Source organism: Rhinolophus sinicus, chromosome 4 (genome assembly GCF_057876585.1).
Source record: "Rhinolophus sinicus isolate RSI-liver-muscle chromosome 4, RSI-T2T, whole genome shotgun sequence".
Taxonomy (NCBI): Eukaryota; Metazoa; Chordata; class Mammalia; order Chiroptera; family Rhinolophidae; genus Rhinolophus; species Rhinolophus sinicus.
The window spans coordinates 58,730,316-58,755,067 of record NC_142504.1 but is presented as its reverse complement, the minus strand read 5'-3'; the positions used below and the strand labels follow the sequence as shown (position 1 = coordinate 58,755,067).

General features: G+C 39.6%; 2 protein-coding genes across 14 annotated transcripts in view; both read right to left on the bottom strand.

Annotated features, from left to right (window-relative positions):
• Positions 1 to 212: 212 nt before the first annotated feature.
• On the bottom strand, positions 213 to 3,500 carry GP9 (glycoprotein IX platelet). Of its 2 annotated transcripts, none has more exons than XM_019719028.3 (2): positions 1,848 to 3,500; positions 213 to 882 (listed from the first exon to the last, which is right to left on the bottom strand). In XM_019719028.3, exons 1-2 carry the CDS (start codon positions 1,995 to 1,997, stop codon positions 337 to 339), a joined length of 696 nt encoding a protein of 231 aa, XP_019574587.3. In that variant the 5' UTR covers positions 1,998 to 3,500; the 3' UTR covers positions 213 to 336. The 2 variants fall into 2 exon arrangements, with proteins under 2 accessions (XP_019574587.3, XP_074196599.1); XM_074340498.1 differs by having other exon boundaries at positions 213 to 980; positions 1,848 to 1,902.
• Positions 3,501 to 10,311: 6,811 nt separating this feature from the next.
• NPHP1 (nephrocystin 1) overlaps positions 10,312 to 24,752 on the bottom strand; it is a 53,014-nt gene continuing 38,573 nt past the window's right edge. For 9 of the 12 annotated variants that reach the window (XM_088797862.1, XM_074340500.2, XM_074340502.2 and 6 more), the window contains 4 exons: positions 21,242 to 21,354; positions 18,217 to 18,290; positions 14,862 to 14,906; positions 10,312 to 13,289 (listed from right to left, as the gene is read on the bottom strand). In XM_088797862.1, the coding sequence (XP_088653988.1) occupies positions 13,017 to 13,289; positions 14,862 to 14,906; positions 18,217 to 18,290; positions 21,242 to 21,354 (505 nt within the window). In that variant the 3' untranslated portion in view covers positions 10,312 to 13,016. Of the gene's footprint in view, positions 13,290 to 14,861; positions 14,907 to 18,216; positions 18,291 to 21,049; positions 21,151 to 21,241; positions 21,355 to 24,752 lie in introns of those variants that run through there. The other 3 variants (XM_074340504.2, XR_012498845.2, XR_012498844.2) reach the window with 3 other exon arrangements.

The following is a 24,752-nucleotide window of genomic DNA, read 5'->3' as shown; positions in this document are numbered from 1 at the left end:
GTGAGAACTGGAGTTCTATGACCTGGCAAGCACCGAGGAAGCTATGGATGTACAGATAGTGGAATTGGAGGTGGCTGGTTGGGGAGAGGTGAGAACAGCTCATTTTACTAGGAACTTGGGGTACAGAGAAGCCCCTACTGATATCTGGTAATAACAAAATGAACCCAGGTTTCCAGAAGGGGCTGAGAGGAAAAAAAATCTCTGAGCTTGGATAAAATGATTGAGCAGCAAATTTATTTTGAGTTACTGGTGGTTCTGGCTGATCAGGGTTGGTGGAGTCTAGGGAGGGGCTCAAGGCTTGCTGCCTGGCCTGAGGGTGACCCTGGGGGCCTGGGCTCAGTCTTGGGATCCCGTGGCAGTGCACAGCAGGCCAGCCAGGAGAGCCAGGTCAATTGTGGCCACAACAACCAGTGACACATCCCACCAGACTGCTGGGTAGCCCCAAGATGTCTGTAGCTGCCAGCCGCAATTGCCCAGCTCATAGCCTGTGAGCTGGCCCAGTGGATGGATGGTGATGAGGTCGGGGCTGGAACAGTGGACAATAAGCAGGGCCTCAGGTGTATGGTCCTCTAGCCAGAGGCGCAGGTAGGTGAGGCTGCAGTCGCAGTACCAGGGGTTCTGTGTCACATCGAGTGTCTGCAGCTGGGGCAGGTGGTCAAAGGCACCGGGGGGCAGGGAGCGAAGGCTGTTATTTGCCAGCAGGAGGTGGCGGGTGTGGGCTGGCAGGGTAGGCAGGGATGTGAGGCCCTGCCCCCTGCAATCCACCCATAGCCCCATGGTTTCCAGGGCCTGGCAGGTGCATGGTACAGGGCAGTCCTTGGTGGCCTCCGCGGTGGCCCAGAGCAGGAACAGCACCCCACAGGCAGGCATAGTGCAGGCTGGCTGTGGGGGAGAATGGCCATAAGGTGAGGGAGAGCCTGGCAGCCTGCACCCCATCCCAAGAGCCAGTGGTGGGTTCTGTGGGCACAGTGAGATCTGACCTGCAACAAAGGACAATTCTTTTCTTAGGCCTCAGCTTTCTCATCTGTGAAATTGTAGTGGCAAAGACTGAAGGAAGTGAAGTGCCCCCAACCTGGGCTTGGCTGATTCTCACTGGACACTCAGAAGGCAGGACAGTGAGGGTAGCTAAGGTGGGGGAGTGGAGCAGGGGTAAGTACATTCTTGGGAAGGGGAAGGGAACGCAAGCAGTGGGGGGAACAGATCCCTGCTACATGATTTACAGTCCTGGCCCTTGGCCTCCAGAGCCTGGGAAAGGCTGCTTATAGCCTCCATGCCTAGCCTGGGGTCAGGCTGACAGTGTGGACTTCACAGACCACACCTTATCCAATCAATTCCAAACAGCTTGCCATGGCTAAGTGAACTCTTACGTGATACTTGATGTAGAAAACATTAGGAAGAGGATGCTGAGGTGGGAGTGGGTAAGGGAAACCAGAATAGGCTCCCACTCATCTAGGCTAATGCTAGGAATTGGGGAAATTGAGGCCCAGAAACAGAATGATTTGTGCAGGGTCACCCAGTGGTCTGTGTCAGACTCAAATTTAGGTCTCATGAGCTTATTTTCTGCCTGATTCACGGTCTTTCCTCCACAAGTGTTTCCCCTACCTAAGACAAGTTCTTCCCCCCGCCCCAGGGCCTGGCCCATGGTACACTTCCAATGACTATTCATTGACTAAACCAATGAAGCCTGACTTAGCCAAAGAGCAGGTGTCTCAGAGTCTGCTTCCACCTGTCCTCTAGAGGAGAGCAGAAGGAGGCATAAAGGCAGGCCTTAACAGCCAGCCTCCCTGCTACCTGGGCAGGGCCCACAGAGTGGGAGGCAGGGCTGGGTAATAAAGAGGGCCACTTACCTTTGAGGCCTGCAGTCGGATACCCCTTTCTGTGGCCCAAACCGTCCTGGTTGAGGCCGAGGTGGCAGTTCTATATAAGGCAGTGGATGGTGGCCACTGCTTGAGTGGGAGGAAGGAAGTGATGAAAATAGCCTGGCTTATCCCTTTCATACAGCCCCGGAAGGCCTATCTCCAGAGGCAGGGGGCCCTAGAGTCCTGGTACCTTGGGCACAGAATCCTAGGTCAAGCCCCAGTTTACAGAATGGGTCTCATAGTGCATCCCACTGTACCACTAGTGCCTTGATGAGCCTCAGTGCAGGGTCTGTGGGAGGACCAAGGAAGCCCTTCACCTGAACCCATGAGGTGGAGAGGGCTTCCAGGAGGAGGAGGCCCAGCGATGAATAGCTCTTCTGGTTGTTCCTCCAAATCTCAGTTTTCCTCATCTGGAAAATGGGAGCAATAACTCCTGTCCTGCTTGCCTCACAGAGTTGTGTGTTGGGCAGCAACAATGGGCAGGCCAAGAATCTTCTCAGGGAAGGGTGATTTAGTTCTTAATTCTCTTTGGTCCTGAGTAGGTCAAAGAAAAAGTCTCATTTGGTGCCATTGCATCTTTGGCACCTTCTAACTCTTCCTGATCTCACTTTTTAATAAAGACTTGCAGGCCTGGGGCTCAGAGCCTCTATCAGTCTCTAGGTAGAATTTAAGACCTTTTTTTTTTTTTTAAAAGATTTTATTGGGGAAGGGGAACAGGACTTTATTGGGGAACAGTGTGCACTTCCAGGCCTTTCTTTTTCTCAAGTCAAGTTGTTGTCCTTTCAATCTTAGTTCTGGAGGGTTCCGTTCAGCTTCAAGTTGTTGTCCTTTCAGTCTTAGTTGTGGAGGGCGCAGCTCAGCTCCAGGTCCAGTTGCCGTTTTCTAGTTGCAGGGGGCACAGCCCACCATCCCTTGAGGGAGTCGAACCGCCAACCTTGTGGTTGAGAGGACGCGCACCAACCGAGCCATCTGGGAGCTCAGCGGCAGCTCAGCTCAAGGTGCCATGTTCAATCTTAGTTGCAGCGGGTGCTGCCCACCATCCCTTGTGGGAGTTGAGGAATCGAACTGGCAACCTTGTGGTTGAGAGCCCACTGGCCCATGTGGGAATCGAACCGGCAGCCTTTGGAGTTAGGAACATGGAGCTCTAACCGCCTGAGCCACCGGGTCAGCCCTAAGACCACTTTTTGATTTACATTATATTTATTTCTATAACTACATCCCACTTAGGGGAATGACAATACTTTTCTGTTTATGTTAGTGATACAAAGTTCCCTTTAAAAGAGAAATGCATTTTTAATTTAGTTATATTTTTAATATTAAAATATTAACCAGAAAAAGCCTAACTAAAATATTATGTTACAATTATATACAAAATTAAAACATTAATGTATGCATTTTATAATAAGTTATAAAAATATCACTTATGAAATATCAACTAAGTCAACAAAGAGTTTGCAGAGATGGCAAAATTTGTGCCTGCAGAGGGGAGGGGGGAGCAATGGAAGTGTGGGAACCCCTGGGGTATAGAAATACTTTGGGAACAAGTAGAAGGAATTTTAGCAACCTCAGTCAAACCCCAGGGGCCCAGGAGAGGAGCTCACAGTCAAGAGTTGCTGAGGAGAGGAAGGGGACTTGCAGGGCTATCCTCCATGGTTATGGCCAATGTCAGCTAAGAATGCCAAATCCAAGAAGAGGATCCTGGGCTCCAAGTCTGGAGGCACTCCAAATGGAGAAAGAAACTGAGGTAGAGAGCATCTGTGCTGCTGGTTGAGGCTCCAATGGAGCTTGAGCAGGGCCAGATACTACTTCAGCAAGTATGGAGGAACCTGGATGTTCTCTAACTGATTTTTGTTCTTTAAAGTAGGATGGCAACACCAGAAGTTACAGGGCAGGAAAAGTCAAGGGCAGAGGACTGAGAGGTGTTTTAAACACTCCATTTATACACTAGACCCACAGAAATATTCCTTATGCTTACAACAGAGTATTGGTATTTTTTCTTCTTAAGCATTCTGCAACTCTTCAACTCAAGGAGTTGATATCATCCATTTGTATGTTTATCACATACTTCTCCTTACCAGAATGTCTGTTCCCTGAGACCTGGAACCTTATCCCTCTTTGTGGTCAAAGTCATAGTGCCTAAGTCAGTATCTGCACATCCAGGTCCTCAATTAGTTTGTGCTGAGTGATTGCACGAGTGAATGAATTGTTTGACCAGAAAAAACTTGATCAGTGGGGAGGGACCCTAGTCCTTTTAAAATTCTGACCCCCTTATTGTGCAGATGCTTAGAGGGGAGGCCTGGATAGCTGAGCCTCTCAGCACACCTGCCACAGTGGGTGCTGTCAGCAACCTCCTGCTACTAGGACACCTGGGATTTTTTTTTAATTTATTGGGGTGTCAATTGCTAGTGAAATTACATAGATTTCAGGTGTACAATTCTGTATTACATCATCTATAAATCCCATTGTGTGTCCATCACCCAGAGTCAGTTCTCCTTCCATCACCATATATTTGATCCCTCTTACCCTCATCTCCCACTCCCCACCCTCCACCCCCCTTACCCTCTGGCAAACACTAAACTATTGTCTGCGTCTATGAGTTTTTGTTTCTCATTTGTTTGTCTTGTTCTTTTGCTGTTTTTGGTTTATATACCACATATCAGTGAAATCATATGGTTCTCTGCTTTTTCTGTCTGACTTATTTCGCTTAGCATCATACTCTCAAGATCCATCCATGTTGTCACAAATGTTCCTATATCATCTTTTCTTACTGCCGAATAGTATTCCATTGTGTATATATACCACAACTTCTTTATCCATTCATCTATCGAAGGACATTTTGGTTGTTTCCATGTCTTGGCCAAACAAAGCTGCAATGAACATTGGAGCACAGGTGTCTTTATGTATAAATGTTTTCAGATTTTTTGGGTAGATACCCAGGAGAGGGATTGCTGGGTCATATGGTAATTCTATTCGTAATTTTTTGAGGAACCTCCACACTGCCTTCCATAACGGCTGCACCAGTCTGCATTCCCACCAACAGTGTATGAGGGTTCCTTTTTCTCCACAGCCTCCCAAACAATTGTTACTATTTGTCTTGTTGATGATAGCCATTCTGACTGGGGTGAGGTGATATCTCATTGTGGTTTTTATTTACATTTCTCTGATGATTAGTGATGTTGAGCATTTTTTCACATGTCTACTTGCCATTTGTATGTCCTCTTTGGAGAAATGTCTCTGCAGGTCCTCTGCCCATTTTTCAATTGAGTTGTTTGTTTTTGTTGTTGAGTTGCATGAGTTCCTTGTATATTCTGGATATTAGCCCCTTATCGAAGGCACTGTTTGCAAAAATCTTCTCCCATTCAGTTGGTTGCCTCTTTATTTTGTCGATGGTTTCTTTTGCTGTGCAGAAGCTTTTAAGTATCATATAGTCCCAGTCATTTATTTTAGCTTTTATTTCCATTGCCTTTGGAGTCAAAATCATAAAATGCTCTTTGAACCCAAGGTCCATAAGTTTAGTACCTATGTTTTCTTCTATACAGTTTATCGTGTCAGGTCTTATGCTTCAGTCTTTGATCCGTTTTGAATTAATTTTGGTACATGGTGACAGATAGCAGTCCAGTTTCATTCTTTTGCACATGGCTATCCAATTCTCCCAGCACCATTTATTGAAAAGGCTGTCTTCCCTCCATTGTATGTTTTTAGCTTCTTTGTCAAAAATTATCTGTCCATATTTATGTGGTTTTATTTCTGGGTTCTCAATTCTATTCCATTGGTCTATGTGTCTGTTTTTCTGCCAATACCATGCTGTTTTGATTATTGTTGCCCTGTAGTACAAACTAAAGTCAGGGAGTATGATACTCCAGCATTGTTCTTTTTCTTAAGATTGCTTTGGCTATTCGGGGTCTTTTGTGGTTCCAAACAAATCTGATGTTTTTTTGTTCTATTTCTTTAAAAAATTCCATTGCGATTTTGATGGGGATTGCATTAAATTTGTATATTGCTTTGGGTAATATGGCCATTTTAACTATGTTGATTCTTCCAATCCATGGGCATGGAATGTCTTTCCATTTCTTTGTGTCTTCTTCAATTTCTTTCAAAAATGTCTTATAGTTTTCAGCATATAGGTCCTTCACATCCTTGATTAAGTTTACTCATAGGTATTTTATTCTTTTTGCTACAATTGCAAAAGGAATTGTTTTTTTGTATTTCTTTTTCTGAGATTTCATTGTTAGTATATAGGAATGCAATGGACTTTTGTATGTTGATTTTGTAGCCGGCAACTTTACTGTATGAGACCAGTATACAGGGAATAAGCCCACCTCCCGGTGGCTGGCTGTGGTGCTCTCAGGGTGCGTTTGTGCTGGTGAGAGCAGAAACTGCACCAACTTTGTAAAAACTACCAACCATACCCCATAGTCCCACTCATCTAGAACTGCAGTGCCAGGGTCACTCTGGACATCAGGTGGCCGGTTCTGGCTCCACAAGATGCAGAGGAGTCTTTGTACAACAGAGGACAACCTGTAGATAGCGTGGTGGGCTTAAGCCAAGACTGGTGCTGTTTTTTTTTTTTGTTTTTTTTGTTGTTTTATTTTTAGTATTATTATCATTTTTATCATATATATATATATATATATATATATATATATATATATATATGCATTTTCCCTTTTTCTCTCTCTTCTTTTCTTTTTTCTTTTCCTTGCCTTACTTTTCCTCCCTCTTTCCATCTTTCCACATTGATTTTTTTTTTGGTGTTGCTATTTTTTGTTTTGTTTCTTTTCTTTTCTGTATTTTTGATATTTTTGTCTGTGTTGAGTGTTGGTTGTCGGTTGTTTTTACATGTGAGTGTATTTGGTTTTTTCTTTGTTGTAGTTGTTTTGCTTGTTGAATTGTTTTGTTCTGAAATTGCCCTACCAGGGCCCAGCTTAAGAGGCATAAGATTCAACACACCCATAGGCCAATTCCAGACCAAACCAGACTATTACCAGGTTTGACCTACAAGTGACACACCCAGAGGGAATTCTCTACAGGTACAGGAGCCCAAGGGATCAAACCTCATCTGAGGGGTCAAACATCACACACAGCAGCTCATACACTGTGGGCATAGCCAATTCTCACAGCTAGTAGGCCTAGGAGTCAATTCTACCTACTGACAAGCCAAAAGCAATTAAAGTTCAACCTTAACAGAACACACACAACATAAGGGTCACCTCTGGAGCACACACACAGGAGAATAGGGAGGTGGTGAAATTCATATATAAAGGACACATACTATGTAAGACCACCCAGTAAAGACTGATAATCCTAGGGGATCTACCTAATACATCAAAGCAAACAGAGAGTCAGCCAGAATGAGGAAACAAACAAACATGTCCCAAATAAAAGAACAGAAGAAACCTCCAGAATTGGAACCAAACAAAATAGAGGTAAACAACCTATCAGAGACAGAGTTCAGAACACTGACGATAAGAACGTTTAATGAGCTTAGTGATGACATAAAGAAGGATAGAGAAATCATAAAAAACAACCAGTTAGAACTAAAGAATACAATAACTGAAATAAAAAACACACTGGAAGGAATTACCAGCAGGTTAGATGAAGCAGAGGATCGAATCAGTGACTTAGAAGACAAATTGGCAGAGATCACCCAAGCGGAACAAAAAGAAAAACAGAACAAAAAACAATCAAAATGGTTTAAGAGAACTGTAGGATAACATCAAGCGCAAAAACATGCACATCACATCGTAGGAATACCAGAAGGAGAAGAGAGGGAGCAAGAGATTGAGAACACATTTGAAGTAATAATGATAGAAAACTTCCCTAACCTGGTGAAGCAAATTGACATACAAGCCCAGGAAGTGCAAAGAGTTCCAACCAAGATGAACTCAAACAGGACCACACCAAGACACATTATAGTTAAAATGGCAAAGGTTAAAGACAAAGAGAATCCTAATGTAGCAAGAGAAAGACAGTGGGTACATACAAGGGAACTCCTATAAGACTATCAAGTGACTTTTCTACAGAAACTTTGCAGGCAGGAGGTATTCAAAGTGATAAAAAACAAAGGCCTGCAACCTAGATTGCTTTATCCAGCAAGGCTATCATTTAAAATTGAAGGAGAGATAAAGAGCTTCCCAGAAAAGAATAAGCTAAAGGAATTCATTACCACGAAGCCATCAATGCAGGAAATGTTAAAAGGGCTTCTGTAAGCAGAAGAAAGATGAAAACAATCAAACTAATGAAGACCAAAAATACAAACAACAAAATGGTAATAACTGTGTACCTATCAATAATCACTTTAAATGTAAATGGTAAATACTCCAATCAAAAGACATAGGGTGGCTGAGTGGATAAGAAAACAAGACCCTTGCATATGCTGTATACTAGAGACCTAAGTCAGATCAAAAGACACACACAGGCTGAAAGTGAATGCTGGAGTGAGATATTTCATGCAAATGGAAATGAGAAAAAACTGAAGTAGCATTACTTATAGCTGACAAAATAGACTTTAAAATGAAAAATATATTAAAAGACAAAGATGGGCACTACATAATAATAAATGGATAGATCCAGCAAGAGGACATAACCCTACTAATCATCTATGCACCCAACACAGGAGCATATTAATATATAAAACAGATATTGACTGACATAAAGACAGAGACCAACAGTAACACTATCATAGTAGGGGACTCAACACACCATGGACAACAAGGGACAGGACCTCCAGACAGAAAATCAATATGGAAACAGCATCCTTAAATGACACATTGGACCAGTTGGATTTAGTTGATATTTTTAGAGCATTTCACCCCAAAGCTGCAGAATATACATTCTTCTCGAGTGCACATTCTTTTTTTGGAAGATTTTCCAAGATAGATCCCATGTTAGGCCACAAAACAAGTCTCCATAAATTTAAAAAAATTGAAATCATATCAAGTGTCTTTGACCACAGTGCTTTGAAATTAGAAATCAATTACAAGGAAAAAAACTCAAAGACACACAAATACATGGAGGCTGAATAACATGTTAGTAAATAATGAATGGGTCAACAATGAGATCAAGGAAGAAATCAAAAGATACCTCGAGACAAAAATGAAAACACAATGACCAAAAATCTATGGGATGCAGCGAAAGCAGTCCTAAGAGGGAAATTCATAGCAATGTAGGCCTACCTAAAGAAACAAGAAAGGATAGTGGATGGGGGGGGCGGGGGGTTCACACAGTGTGAGGGCTATAAATGATAAATGTCTAAGTATTGCTTTGTCTTGTGCACCTGAAACTAATAAAATTACAAAAAAAAAAAAAAAAAAAAAAAAGAAACAAGAAAAATCTCATATCAACTGTTTATCCTTACACTTACGTGATCTGGAAAAAGAATAGCAAAATAAGCCCAAAGGGAGTACAGTGAAGGAGATAATAAAGACCAGAGTGGAAATAAATGAAATAGAGACCCAAAAAATACCACAAAAGATCAATGAAACTGAGAGCTGGTTTTTATAGAAGATAAACAAAATCGACAAATCTTTAGCCAGACTCATCAAAAAATATATAGAGAGGTCCAAAATTAATAAAATCAGAAATGAAATAGAAGTGACAACAGACAACACAGAAATACAAAAATTTTTGGCAACTATATGCCAACAAATGAAACAATCTGGAAGAAATGTATAATTTTCTAGAAGCATACAAGCTTCCAAGGCCAACTCAAGAAGAAATGGAAAATCTGAATAGATTGATTACTACCAGGAAAATTGAATCAGTAATCAAAAAACTCCCAACAAACAAAAGCCCTGGACCAGAGGGCTTTACAGGTGAACTTTACAAAAAGTTCAAAAAATAATTACCACCTATTGTCCTCAAATTATCAAAAAATCCAGAAGGAGGGAAGGCTTGCAAACTCTTCTTATGAGGCCACTCTCACCCTTATCCCAAAATCAGACAAAGACATTACAAAAAAAGAAAACTACAGGCTGATATCCCTAATGAACATAGATGAAAAAATCCTCAACAAAATGTTAGCAAACAGAATTCAGCAATACATTAAAAATATCATGCACTACAACCAAGTGGGATTCATCCCTGGTATGCAAGCTAGGTTCAACATCCTCAAATCAATTAATATGATATACCACATTAACAAAATAAAAAATAAAAATCGTATGATCATATCAATAGATGCAGAAAAAGCATCTGACAAAATCCAGCAGCCAGTTATGATAAAAACTCTTAAGAAAGTGGGAGTAGAGGGACCATATCTCAACATAATAAAGGCCATATGTGATAAACCCACAGTTAACATCATACTCAATGGGGAAAAGCTAAAACCATTCCCCTTAAGATCAGGAACAAGGCAAGGTTGCCCACTTTCTCCACTTCTATTCAACATAGTTCAGGAAGTACTAGCCACAGCAACCAGACAAGAAAAAGAAATAAAAGGCATCCAAATTGGTAAGGAGGAAGTAAAATTTTATTATATGAAATGACATGATACTATATAGAGAACCCTAAAGACTCCACCAGAAAAGTATTAAAACTGATAAATGAATTTAGTAAAAAAGCAGGATACAAAATTAATATTCAGAAATCAGTTGCATTTATATACACCAATAATAAACTACCAGAAGGAGAAATTAAGAAAACAGTCCCATTTACAATTGCTTCAAACACTATAAAATACTTAGAAATAATTTTAACCAAAGAAGTAAAAGACCTGTACTCAGAAAACTATAAGACACTGAAGAGAGAAATTAAAGAAGATACAAATATATGGAAACACATACCATGCTCATGAATTGGAAGAATTAATATATATTTAAAATGTCCATATTGCCTAAGGCAATATACAGATTTAACACAATTCCTATCAAACTACCAAGGACATTTTTCACAGAAATAGAACATATAATACTAAAATTTTTTGAGCCATAAAAGACCCCGTATAGCCACAGCAATCTTGAGCTATAAGAACAAAGTGGGCGGTATCATGATACCTGACATCAAATTATACTACAAGCCTACAATAATCAAAATAGCATGGTACTGGCATAAAAACAGGCACATAGATCAATGGAACACAATAGAGAGTCCAGAAATAAATCCATGCCTATATGGCCATTTAATCTATGACAATAGAAGCAAGACTTTACATTGGGGTAAGGACAGTCTATTCAATAAATGGTGCTGGGAAACCCTGTCAGACATATGGAAAAAAATGAGGCTGGACAACCTCCTTACACCATATACAAGAATAAATTCAAAAGGGATTAAAGATTTAAATGTAAAATCTGAAACCAAAAATCTCCTAGAAGAAAATATAGGAAGAAAGTTCGCAGACATTACCCTTAGTAATATTTTTACTGTTATATCCCCTCCGGCAAGGGAAGTAAGAGAAAAAATAACATCAAATTAAAAAGTTTTTCACAGCAAAGGAAACAAAAAGGCATCGTACTGAATGGGAGACGATATTTGTCAATGATATATCTGATAGGGGGTTAATATCCAAAATTTATAAAAAATTCATAGAACTCAACTCCAAAAAACAACCCAATTAAAAAATGGGCAGAGGACATGAAGATACATTTTTTAAAGAGGACATACAGATGGCAAACAGAGATATGAAAAAATACTCAACCTCATTAATCATTAGAGAAATGCAAATAAAAACCACAGTGATATACCACCTCACCCCAGTCAAAATGGCTATCATCAATAAATCAACACACAACAAGTGCTGGTGAGGATCCCCCCAAAATGGATCTCTCAGGCACTGCTGGTGGGATTGCAGATTGGTGCAGCCACTATGGAAACCAGTAATGGACATATCTCAAAAAACTGGAAATAGAACTATCTTATGACCCAGCAATTCCACTTCCAGGTATCCATCCAGAGAAATCCAAAACACTAATTTGAAAAAATGTATGCACCCCTATGTTTATTGCAGCACTATTCACAATAGCCAAGATATGGTAAACAACCGAAATGCCCATCAGTAGATGACTAGATTAAAAAACTGTGGTACATTTATACAATGGAATATTACTCGGCCATAAAGAAGAACGAAATCTTACCATTTGCCATGATACGGATGGCCCTAGAGAACATTATACTTAAATAAATCAGATGGAGAAAGATCTCACTTATATGTGGAATCTATAGGATAGAATAAATGAACAAACTAATCAGAAACAGTCTCAGAGACATAGAGGAAAACCTGAGGGTTGCTAGATGCTGTGGCGGGGGTGGGGGGATGAGGGAGAAGGTGAGGGGATGAGAAAGCACAATCAGTAACCACAAGATTGCCATGGGGATACAAAAGTCAGTTTGGGAAATAAAATCAATAATGTTGTAAAGATTTTGTAGGGTATCCGATAGACACTTGTCTTATTAGGGAGACCACTTCATGAATGGTGTAGGTGCCTGACCACTGCAATGTACATCTGGCCGAAGCTGAATCTTAATGAATGTCAACTATCATTTAATATATATATGTCACAGGATGTGGAGTACAGCATAAGGAACAGAGACAGTGGAAATGTAACAGCTATATATGATGTCAGAGGGGTAGTAGATTGGGGGAGAGAGGGTTATCACTTTGTGAGGGTATAAATGTCTAACTATTACATTGTTTTGTACACCTGAAACTAATAATAAAAATTAGACTGAATTAAGTGATTAATAATACAACTTTCTCAAAGAGGTTTCTCTGATTTCCCCTTCATTTCACAACATAAATTCTATTAGCAATAATTATACATTTATATATTCTCTATACTAGACTCTTACCAGGTATATGATTTGCAAGTATTTTCTCCAGTTCCATGGATTATAGTTTCACTTTCTTGAATAATCACAAATTCAGCTTTTGATGAAATCTTGCTTTGATACAAATGTATAGGTACAGTCAACTTAAAGTTAGTTTTTGAAAAAAATTCTCTTTAAATTTAGATATAACAGTATTCCTTATAAAAACATATTTTATTGTATTAAAGCATATTCAACTTATCAGATAAATATTTCACATAGAATTTGGTCTGTACAAAGAAGAGTAAAGCCTAAGTTAAATGTGACAGTTACTTTGGTTCTGTTACTTTATCCAGGTCATCATGGAGGATCCTTGAGATTCGGTGGGAAGCTAAGGGTCATAGGCCAACAGTGTCAGGCTGCTTTCTTTCTTATTTCACCCAGAAAGTCATAGGTCTGCTCTGAAATGTCAAAAGGTTCATGAACTCCATCTGGTGACAGCAGAGCTTGGAGAGCACCCTTGTTTTCTTGGTTTTGCTTCAGGAAGTCAGCGATGACTTTCCATCGTGCAGCCTCAGTCTCTTCTTCTGCCCACCTGAATGGGGGCAGGAGTGTCGAATGGAGAAGGGGGACCACGCAGTCATGGTAAACCAGGAGAAACACAGCCTTCAGGAACTCTCCATCTCTCTAGGAAAACACCACCATAAATAACTGTGAATGGACCTGCATCATTATTTGTTGTGTTAAATTCGATGAACTCTGTTACCTAAAAGTCATGGGGGGTGGGGGTGGAGGTGTCATAGTGCTTGGCAGGTCATCGGATCTGGACCAGCCAGTCAGTCAGGAGACAGCCCCTCTTAGTGGAAGCAAAGTCACCATGGAGCAGAGATGAGCAGTTCTCCCTGAGGCTTTTGGGGGTGGCTCCTTGAGACCAGTGTTCTCCTAAGCCCCACGGAGGGAGCCTATTTGATGAGGGAGTCATCAAATAGAATGGGGTACTGAAGTCTAATTCTGGTGACACAGGTGTGGGTCCAAATAAATACAAGTCAAACTCAATGCGAAGTTAGCTCTGTCCACTTAATTTGCTTACAGCACATCAGAGAATTGTCAAGTTGTTATAAGAAAAGGGCAGCAAGTGTTCTGTGTGAAACCCAGAGAAAGGAGACCCCAGGAGTAAGAATTTGATTTCATATCCTCCCCAGATAACAAGCCCACTGCAGTGTCAACACTGTCAGCAACCCTTGACACTGACAAACTGTGGTAGAAATCCTAGAGCACAGCAGTCTGAAGGCAGAGGAATCCATATACAGTGGAGTCCACACACAGATGCCGCCCCTCCAAGCTCACCATATTGTAGGGGGCGATTTCTACAGGCCTCAGGCCCAGCACCTTGTCTACTAGAATAGAGTATCTATACTAGAATAGCATTAAACCTGCCCATTTAGCAAAAATAAAATGTAGATGGTATTGGTCAAAGGGAAGCTCAAATAAGAATACAATATATATATACTTTTCCCTCAATTTTTAGGGTTTTCAGTTTGTTTGTTCTTCTATGTTCCTTGTAGATAATTAACATTTTAAATTAGAAAACCACAGACCATGGTTGCAATGCAGCCCACTGCCTTTTTATAGTTTTATGGAAACACAGCCATGCTCAGATGTTTACCTATTGTCTATGGCTGCTTTTGCATTATAATGGCAAAGCTGAGTCATTGTGACAGAGACTTATGGTCCACAAAGCCAAAAATATTTACTATCTGGCCCTTCACAGAAAATATTTGTTGAATCCTGGATTACAGCATTTACGCCACTGCTCACTGCCTAATGCAGGCACCGTTTGGTTTGTAATGACCATACTTCCACAGCAAAGTAAGCATGAGCCATGAATTTTTTCAATGTATGATACAGCTTAGGCCAATTTTCTCTTTCCTTCTCCTTACCTCATATAGACTTTGAGAGCTAGAGGAATATTTTTAAAGTAAGATAAATTTGATAGTCAATTGGGAGACTTTGGTTTAGAAACTTCCCCTCAACTAAATGAAATTCAGTGATCTAAAATGTGAACATGTGTTTCTTTTCATATTAGGAATTGTTCACCCAGACCCTTCTTGGAATGTGTCTACAGCCATAATGACAAGTTTAATGGATTAAGAGGGATTATAACTATGGCTATGTTAGCTGAAAAAGAGGCATTATTGGAGTGTGCAAGCACACATTGAGTGCTACAAATATTAAGTTCCACATGGAAAAGCATATTACCTTCTCTGATCTTTTTAATGTGCTTTCTTTCTCAGCCCATGAACTCTAAAAAGGAAATAGAAATATTATATTAATCCAATAGTTCACAAGTCTTCACCACACTTCTGCAGCTCCACTGTAAATTAAACATATGGTTGGGGTTTAAAACGCTGTGCAGAACCCACACCCATAAGAATTGAATCTGCAGGCATCTATTGATAATGACCCGGAACCAGACTGACTAGGTAGGGAAAGATGCCTCGGAAGCCTGTGCTTCTTACAAGTTAAAACTAATATAAGAATAGAATCAGTGAAACATTAACATATATACTCAAACAGCACAAATACAGCACCTGAACAATAAAACACTAGCAAGCTTTTAAGGTAAGACAGTCATGATAATAGAAAAATGCCAAATACCATACTTGTCTGCAATTCTGTCTGCCGTGATAATTACATGGTCAGGGTGACATAAATGCAGTACAGCTTTGCGGTAAAGATTTTCAATGTATCCATGAGGCTTCACCAATTCTTCTTTAAAGAAAGAAAAACCCAGAGTTCCATTAACCCCACAGAAGTCTAGGTTGAAGGTTCGTGGTACCAATTCCATGCACTGGAAGTGAGGGGGTTGCCCAGGCTCTCAGTTGCTCATTTCTGGGCCTCAGGTTGTGCTTATTGGCACCTCCTGATTTCATGGGTTCCATGGAACCATCGGCCCATTCTCAATGGCCAGGGCGGGAACATGACATATGGCACCAAGACAGAGATTCTCCACAAGATAAAGGAGAAGTTTCCCACCAAGAGAGCACCTCTGTGCCCCTCATAAGCCACATCCCGGACGTTCACAGGTACTCCTGGGAAGAGCTGTCTTAGGGGATGTGTTCCTCCACCTACTGACTGTTGTACCTATGGATCCTGGAGTGTTTGAAGAGTACCCTTACAGAGTAGAGTGATTCACTGTACAGGCTATCATTACCACCGAAGCACCACCAACAAACTGAACTTAGCTGAGTTAACACTAGGAGACTCACACACCTCATAATGTAAACTTTAAAAGGAATCTGGCTTAACACAAATATCACTCAGCAACTTTAGACTTACTGGCTGGTAACATTTGCCCATTGTTCATTCGTTAAGTGTCAAGGTCCCACCTCACTTTTCACTGAGTTACCAGCAAGTAGTCAGGTGTTTCACTTACTGTAACTCAACGGGGAATAGAGAAAGCATGTGGGAGGGAAGGTCACTACTACGTACCCAGATCACTTCTCCTTCCTCTGGAGCAAACAGAAGACTCTACTTTCCAGCTCCCTTGAAATTTAGTGGGGCCACATGACTGGTTCTGGTCTATGCTGCCTTGGGGCACAGGCAGTGGGAAGCCCAAGGACAGTTCTCCATTCTCTCTTTCTGAGGGGCAACTAGCAATGGAGCCCATAGTTCAGATGACGGCTATCAGCCTGTGGCCTTGGGTGACTATGGAGCAGGGCCTTCCATTGATCCACGCTGGAAGGTACCATGAGCGAGAGAGAAACCTGAAAGCTATCGCTGCACAGCCTGGCTTAGGTCATACAGGGTGCCACCAAGAGAATGCTCAAAAAGGAACAAACCACTTTTTAAATTTTATCATTTATTATACAAATAATTCACTGTGGAAAAATTAAGAAAATACAGAAAAAATAACCCATGGAATCCAGAGGTAAGCACTGCTGCCTTTCCAGAGTCTATTCTTCCAGATTTTTTCATAGGCAGATATACAAATATAAGTATATATATTTAAATAGACTAATACCACAAAAGGGCTTTTCTTTTCTTTCTAATAATTTATGTAAAGTTGAAGAGCCTCTCGTATAGCTGGATAAACCCAGAACTGAAATGCAGTGAAGCCTGGCTTGGCCACTGTTGAACTCCATGGCAAGACAGGTCATGACACTTCTTTGAGCGGTCAGCTTATCAGGAAATACAGAATTTAGATTAGATTAGCCCACTGGTTCCTCCTAACACCAACATCCAGATTCTGTGACTTGTTACACAACTAGAGAAGCACTCCAGTGCCCAGCACAGTGCCTCAGCCACAGTGGACTCTTGTGAAATCTTTGTTGAATGAATCAGTGTATCTATGCTCTGTATAATGAATAAATATAATACTAATGACTTTATAAGGGAAGAAAGAGAAATTCTGCATTATCTAGCTATAGTGCCAAATGAATTTATCTGAAATTATGGGTAATCATATGCCATAAACAGTTTTTTAAGTGTTTTTGCTGCAAATTTTATTGTTCTGTTGACACTCTCCACTCCAATCAAACCAGCAGATGAAATCAGTTTCAAAGTCTCATAAGAATCTTCCATTTCTCTGTGAGACCCATATGACCTCCTTCCTTACCAACAGGAGTCACCTCCTAACACAGCTCACCTTCCTCCTGCATGTGTGCTTTCTACCTCTCTGGGCTGTCAGCAGTTTCCCTGAAGCAAAACCTTCATGGATCACCCACAACCTCTTGCCCTCCTCCCCCGGACATGAGACTCACACTAGCCATGCCTATCTACCGACGACATCCACCGACATGCCACAGTGGATCACTGCTCTGCTCAAAAACACTCTCCAGTCCTTCCTACCCCAGAATGTTTGTTCATGCGGATCCCTCCACCCGTAATGTCTTCCACTCCCATCTCAGTATGTCAAAATTCAAATTGACCCAGCCTTGTATTAAGTCTATCTCACATAGGACCTCTTTAATGGAATAGGCTCCTGGTCCTCATTTGCTGCCTTCTTTAAGTCTCCAAGGACCTGGGTCATACTTCCCCTGTGGCATTTGCCGTGGTATCTGAGCATCTGTCTTGTAGGGATACAGGTCTTGTAATATTTGTTAACCCTGATATACTAAGTTGAACTTTATAAAACTGACATATTTGAAGGTCAAATATGGCTGAAAATTGGAGATTTCATATGGATCAACCAGCTGCTACTTCATACAGCAGACAGTATGTCGAATTAAATTTAAAAAACTGATATGCATGCCCTGACTCTCCGCTGAGAACTCAGTTGATTTATCTAACAAATGATTTTGGATTTTTGTTCTTAGGACACAATTAGTGGCCATCTTAAGTCAAGGGTCAAACAACAGACAAAAGATTGCAATAGTGTATGTAGCAGACACTCCATCTTCTTATTGGGTCTGGGTAGACAGTCTGGGAAAGTAACACTCAAACTAAGAAAGGAAGGATGAACCCAAGTTAGCTGGAAAATGAACAAAGATTGGGAGACATCATGCAAATAGCAGGGAAAAAAACCCAAGAGCAGGTGTCAGAATTCACTAACGTGGTATGTTTAACTGCTTCCAGAACCCATCAGGTTCCCATCATGATGCATGCTACCCACCCTGAGTGCATCCATCACATCAGGCTGCTCCAAGAGCTTGGGGAAGGTGGCCAGTACGGGATTACTGATAAAATCTGAAATACAATGACCAAAATGATTTTATACAAACTTTGTCCAATGAATTTTACTGCAATAGACAGAAAAACATTCATTCAGATTAGAATTGTGCCACATGATTTATTCACTCAACCCATCTTCCCCTACACCCATACTCCAGGGGATTCTGGAATAAGTCTTGTATCAAGTAGACAGGGCATTTAGGGTGGGAGTAAAGTGGCTCTGAACAGAATAGAATAAGGCTAGAAAATTTTGTTCTTCTTTCTACTTTTTTTTTAATCTTTCTTTCTGACTTATGACTGTGATGTGGTAAGAGGAATCAGAAAGCACCAGAAGAAAGAAGGCTGCTTAGGCTTGAATCCAATCTACCAGCACTCAGGGAAAGACCCCAGACTGGTGTCTAGGGGTTGATGGATAGTGGTGTATGAAAATGGGGATTCCGGCCATATGTCTAAATACTGCGTAGGAGAACACCGATATTCCACAATAGGTAATTGCACATGAAAGGCCAATGCAAGGAAGCACAAGGACACTTTGGAAACGATCTTGTGTCCTTAGTAGAGAAAAATCCTTTCTCTAGATTTTACTAGGTTTACTTGTATTCTGATGGTCAGGGTCAAATGAAGGAAGTCAATAATTGTGAGTAACTTTCTTCTTACCTACAGGACAACTAATAAGACTTATACTTTTTTATTTTTTTTTAAATGCAGATTGCTTTTTTTTTAGTTGGTTTCAGGTGTATAAAATATAATAATCAGACGTTTATACCACTCACAAAGTGATAGCCACCCCCAAGTGTCCACTACCCCTCTGACATAGTACATAGCTATTACAATACCACTGATTACATTCCCTATGCTGTACTTTATATCCCGTGTATGGGGGGAAATATATCTATATATATACAGATTATATAATTTTATATATATGTGTGTGTGTGTGTGTATATATATATATATATATATATATATATATATATATATATATAATTATAGTTGACATTCATTCACTATTATTCTACATCAGCTTCAGGTGTACAGCGCAGTAGTCAGGCATCTACACAGTCTGTGACGTGATCCCCCCAATAGTCCAGTACCCATCTGACATCCTACATAATCTTTACAACATTATTGATTATATTCCCCAAACTGTATTTCACATCCCCATGACTATTTTGTGACTATCAATTTGTACTTTCTAATCCCTTCACCTTCCTCCCCCATCCCCCATCCCCCAACCCTCCTCCCATCTAGGAACCATCCATTTTTTTCTCTGTATATCTGAGTCTGTTTCTGTTTTGTTTGCTTGTTTATTCTGTTCTTTAGATTCTACATATAAGTGAGATTATATGGTATTTGTCTTTCTCAGTCTGACTTATTTCACTTAGCATAATATCCTCTAGGACCATCCATGTTGTTGCAAATGGTAAGATTTCATTTTTTATGGCAGAGTAACACTCCATTGTATAAATGTACCATAAATTCTTTATCCAGTCATCTATTGATGGGCATTTCAGTTGTTTCCACATATTGGCTACTGTGAATAGCGCTGCAGTAAACATAGGGGTGCATGTATTTTTTGAATTAGTATTTTGGATTTCTTTGGATAAATACCCAGGAGTGGAATTGCTGAGACATACGGTAGCTCTATTTTTAATTTTTTGAGGAACCACCATATTGCTTTCATAGTGGCCTCATCCTCTTTAATGACATGAATGAAGTCATGTCAGTCATGAAGTTTTTCTAGTCATTGAAATAAATTCAAAGGCCAGTGATGATTAAAAGGCTTAACTGTCATTCTCTTCAAGTTATAATTACTCCTTGAGAAATGTCTGTGCTTCTGTGACTTTGAGTTTCATTTCTATTTACCTATCCAGATGGTAAGTCACTGGGAGAGAACTCCTGTCTAACCATGAACTCTACTTGTCCACAGAGTGTTAAACCATCACAGGGCTCTCCCTCTCACTCCTGCTCTAGCCACACTGGCCTGCTTTCAATTTCAATCCCTCCAGCACACGTGCATTTTCTTGCCTTGGGTCTTCAGACATGCTGGTCTCTCTATCCAGAAAGACTCGCCCGCCCCCCCCCCCCCCAATATCTCTAACTCCTCTCTCTGCAGAGAAGGTTTCTCTTATCCTACACATTAATTCAGGTCTTCCTACTGTATGCTTTCATTGTGTATTTTCCTTCAGAACACTTATTTTAAAAGGTGAAAAGGATTAACTCATGTAATTTTGTATTTCAGGTCTGTCATTCCACTAGGGAGGGATGACCGTGCCTATCTCACAATGTCTGGCATATAGTGGGCTCTCAATACATACCTGCTTATTGATTTGTTGAATTCAAAGAATGTCCAATAGTTAAACTTTATGGAGGCAGTTTGTGTAACACATGCATTCCTCTTTGCAAGTTCAATCATGTGTGACAACTTATTAATTAAAATGAATTTTTTTTTTTAACAATTTACTTGGGAAAAAAATTCAAGTTTAAAAAAAAGTTGCAAGAGTAAAAATAGTACACAGAACTACTGAATACCTTTTATCTGGATTCACCTATTTTTAACTAATCCATTGATATTTAAACTTCATGCATTAAGAAACAGTTATCTTAGGTGATTTCAGTTTCTTCCCAAAAAGATGACGTGCATACCAAACACATGGTAAAAACAGATTATTCAGACATTAAGGGAAAATATGATTATGTCTGAAATTTAGGATCTCAAATCTCTAGAATTTGAAATGTGAAAATATGTATATTGTAAAGAATTAAATACATACCGACCTCACACAGGATACAAACTGAGCACGGTGTGTATCCTTGTATCTGCAGTAATTTATTGACTTTGATGATATTTTTAAAATTTCATTTCAAATGTCACCTTCAGAAGCATAAGATATAGGCTGACATAAGTTATATTTACTCAAACATGATGTGTTATTATACAAAAGGAAAATGCAAAGACCTCTTACCAGCACTTTGCATGCTCATCCTGCCTTTCAGGAGTACATCTCCAAGAATTTGACGATAAAATATCAACAAATGAATGCAGCACATACTTCCAATTAGTATTTCTGGCAGTAGACTATTAAAGAAGAAAAAATAGTATTCGTTAAACAATCCTCTACAATCCAACATACAATGTTTTCTAAATGTATGTTTATTACTTTAATGAACAGTTTCAAGTTTTGTTTCATTATTGGAAAAAGTGTGACAATTATAAGGAAAATTTCCACTCTAAGTAAGTCACATTAAACTTCAGATAACTTACATTTTTAAGTTATGTGTGCACTTTCAAGTCTCAACTCTGTCGCCATTCCTGTGCTTCCATTTTAGCACATACACCCATGTTAAATGTCAAATAAAAAAGAAAAGTCATCAATCACATATTTTGGAAAGAAAGCTACAAGTTTTATCAAAGCCATGTGGCCACCCTACCTGCAGAGGAAATGTAAGTTCAGACCATTCATGGTGCTGGGTGGAAAATGGGAGGGTGGCAGATCCGGATTGAATTCTGACTTTGCTACTTCCTAACTATGCAACTTTGGGTTAATTAATTATTCTCCTTGTGTTTTGGTTCCCTCAATTGTAGAATGCAGATAGTAATACCTGCATTTTAGAGGGTTACTAAAAGAATTTAAATGAGGTAAGTGTGGAGTGCTTAATGCTCTACCTGGTACACAGTAAGGGCTCAAAAATAGAAAATAAATTTCAGTATTGAAGTTAAGTTAGTATTAGTTTAAAATAGATCATTATAACTTTAGGATACTGTATGTAATCCCCATAGCAATTAAAAAGAAAAAAGTCTACAGAATATACACAAAAGGAAATGAAAAAGGTATAAATATGTCACTACAAAAAAAAAAAATCAAACACAAAAGAAGGCAATAAAGGAGGGAATGAGAGACCAAAAAAATCTATGAGACATATAGAATACAAATAACAAAATGGCAATAGTCTTTCCCTATCAATAATTACTTTAAATGTAAATGGATTAAACTCCCCAATCAAAAAGCATAGATTAGCAGAATGGATGACAGGATCCAACTATATACTACCTACAAGAGACTAACTTTAGATCTAAGGACAGATAGGTTGAAAATAAAGGCATGGACAAAGCTATTCCACGCAAATCGTAAACAAAAGAGTGGGATGGCTAATAATAATATCAGACAAAATAGTCTTTACGCCAAAAAACTGTTCCAAGAGACAAAAAAAGGGATATTTTATAATGAGAAAAGGGTCAATTCACCAAGAGGTTGTAAAATTATAAACATATATGCACCAAACATTAGAACTCCGAAGTATATGCAGCAAACATTGACAAATTGAAGAGAGAAATAGATCTGCAATAATAGTAGGAGACTTCATTCAATATCCCATTTTCAGTAAGAGACAGAACAACAAGGCAGAATATTAATAAAGATATAGAGGACTTTAACAACACTGTAGACTAATTGTAGCTAACAGACATATACAACACTACTCTGCCCAACAACAGCAGAATACACATTTTCCTCAAATGTTCATAGAACATTCTCTGGGATAGACCATATGTTAGATAGATCACAATACAAATCTTAACAGATTTAATAGATTAAATTCATACAAAGTGTCTTTTCTGATCACAGTGGAATGAAAGTAGAAATCTGTAGCAGGAGGAAAACTGGAAAATTCACAAATATGTGGAGATTACATACCACTCTTAAACAACCAATGGATCAAAAAAGAAATCACAGGGAAAATTACAAAATACTTATAGATGAATGAAAAAGAAAACACAACATACCTAAACTTATGGGACACAGTGAAAGCAGTGTTAAGAGGGAAGCACATACCCTCATCTACCATATATCAGTGAAATCATATGGTTCGTGACTTTTTCTGTATGACTTATTTCGCTTAGCATAATAATCTCAATATCCATTCCATCCATGTTGTTGTAAATGGCACTATTTCATCTTTTCTTATGGCAGAATAGTATCCCATTGTGTATAGATACCACATCTTCTTTATCCAATCATCTATCGAAGGACACTGGTTGTCTCCATGTCTTGGCCACCATAAATAAAGTTGCAATGAACATCGGAGCACATACTCGAGGTCGGCCAATTAAGTTCATGAACTCATCCTAGAAAAAGTGCTCCGTACCTCATCTTTTCTTATGGCAGAATAGTATCCCTCCTGCTTTTATTTGCTTTTCCAAATGAGCAATTTGGAAAGAAAATTAAAACAATTCCATTTACAATAGCATCATAAAGAAGAAAATACTTAAGACTAAAAATAAAGAAACAAAATTTCAATACTGAAATTTCAGAATAATAATCTGGAAACACAACAAGTGAGTGCTTTAAAATCCTGACACATGACACACACTAAATACTTACTGGGAATATATTGAGCACAAGAGTCAACCTTAGAAGATACTCAAGAAAATGTTTTGAATCATTCTAAATATACATTTTCTAAATGTTATTTTCAGAAATGTATGAAATTTGTCAAGCATGAAGCAACACCACACAGAAAAACCTCAGAAATCTTGAAAACAATGTCCTCTATCAAAAAGGAATATGTCTTTGGGCTAAGAAAAACTACCAAAAGTTTAAAAAGAGACTTTAGTATCTTAATCCTTTATTGTCATTTCGAGAATGAGAATTTTGGAAGAAAAAGAAATGAATCACAAAGATAACAGCCTTTTAGCCTGTTGACAGAGAACAGAATGAATGTGACTCCTACTATGATGGTGCAGGAAGCAATGGACCCCCACGGGTAATTTGTTTCATGGAATTTAAATAAGCATCCTTAACCACTCCCTAAACTCTGCATTTCTAGAAACATCCAAAAATGCAAGACACTTATATTCATATATAGCATTTGATACACAAAGTTAGAAATCACCTCTTTTCAACCCTGCTAAAATTCTTATCTTGGTATATCTGACCCAGATTTCAAAGACTGATTGCAGGGGGCCATTTAAGTGACCCTTTTAAATGCCTACATATGCCTTCCCAGTGTTCATGCTGTGATTCCCAAAGGCTGTTCTGTGTCCTTCCCTCTGGTCAATGGCACGTGTGGGAAGTGTTTTGGCTGAATGCCCAAACTCATGTCTCACACTAAAGAACAGCCACTAACTTTGCTAGAAGAAGGGGTGGAACCTTCCTTCCCTTTTACCTTTTCTTCTCTCACAGACTCGCCTGCTCACTCTGTCTGGCAGGCATCACCTCCAGTTTGCTCCTCCCACAGTGCAGGTACTGCTTTCCTTCTGGTATCTCCTTACAACAGGAGGCAATGCTGCTTGCTCTTTATTAGAATTTTTTTCACAGAAATCGTCTGATTTTCCCAAACTCAAGATGACTAGAAAGCTCTGAGCTACAAAAGGTTGGCTGAGCTAAAGAAATAAAAATATACATTTTGTCCTCACAGATGGACCAACAAACTCTGGTGGCAGAAGGACAACACAAGTAACAATGGGAACCAGGCAAG

Bases quoted from the DNA above. Each gene is read 5' to 3' on its own strand.
- GP9 (XM_019719028.3), bottom strand. From the start codon at position 1,997: ATGAAAGGGATAAGCCAGGCTATTTTCATCACTTCCTTCCTCCCACTC. The intron at 883-1,847 runs GTAAGTGGCCCT...TCTCCCCCACAG, and splicing joins TCCGACTGCAGGCCTCAAAG to CCAGCCTGCACTATGCCTGC.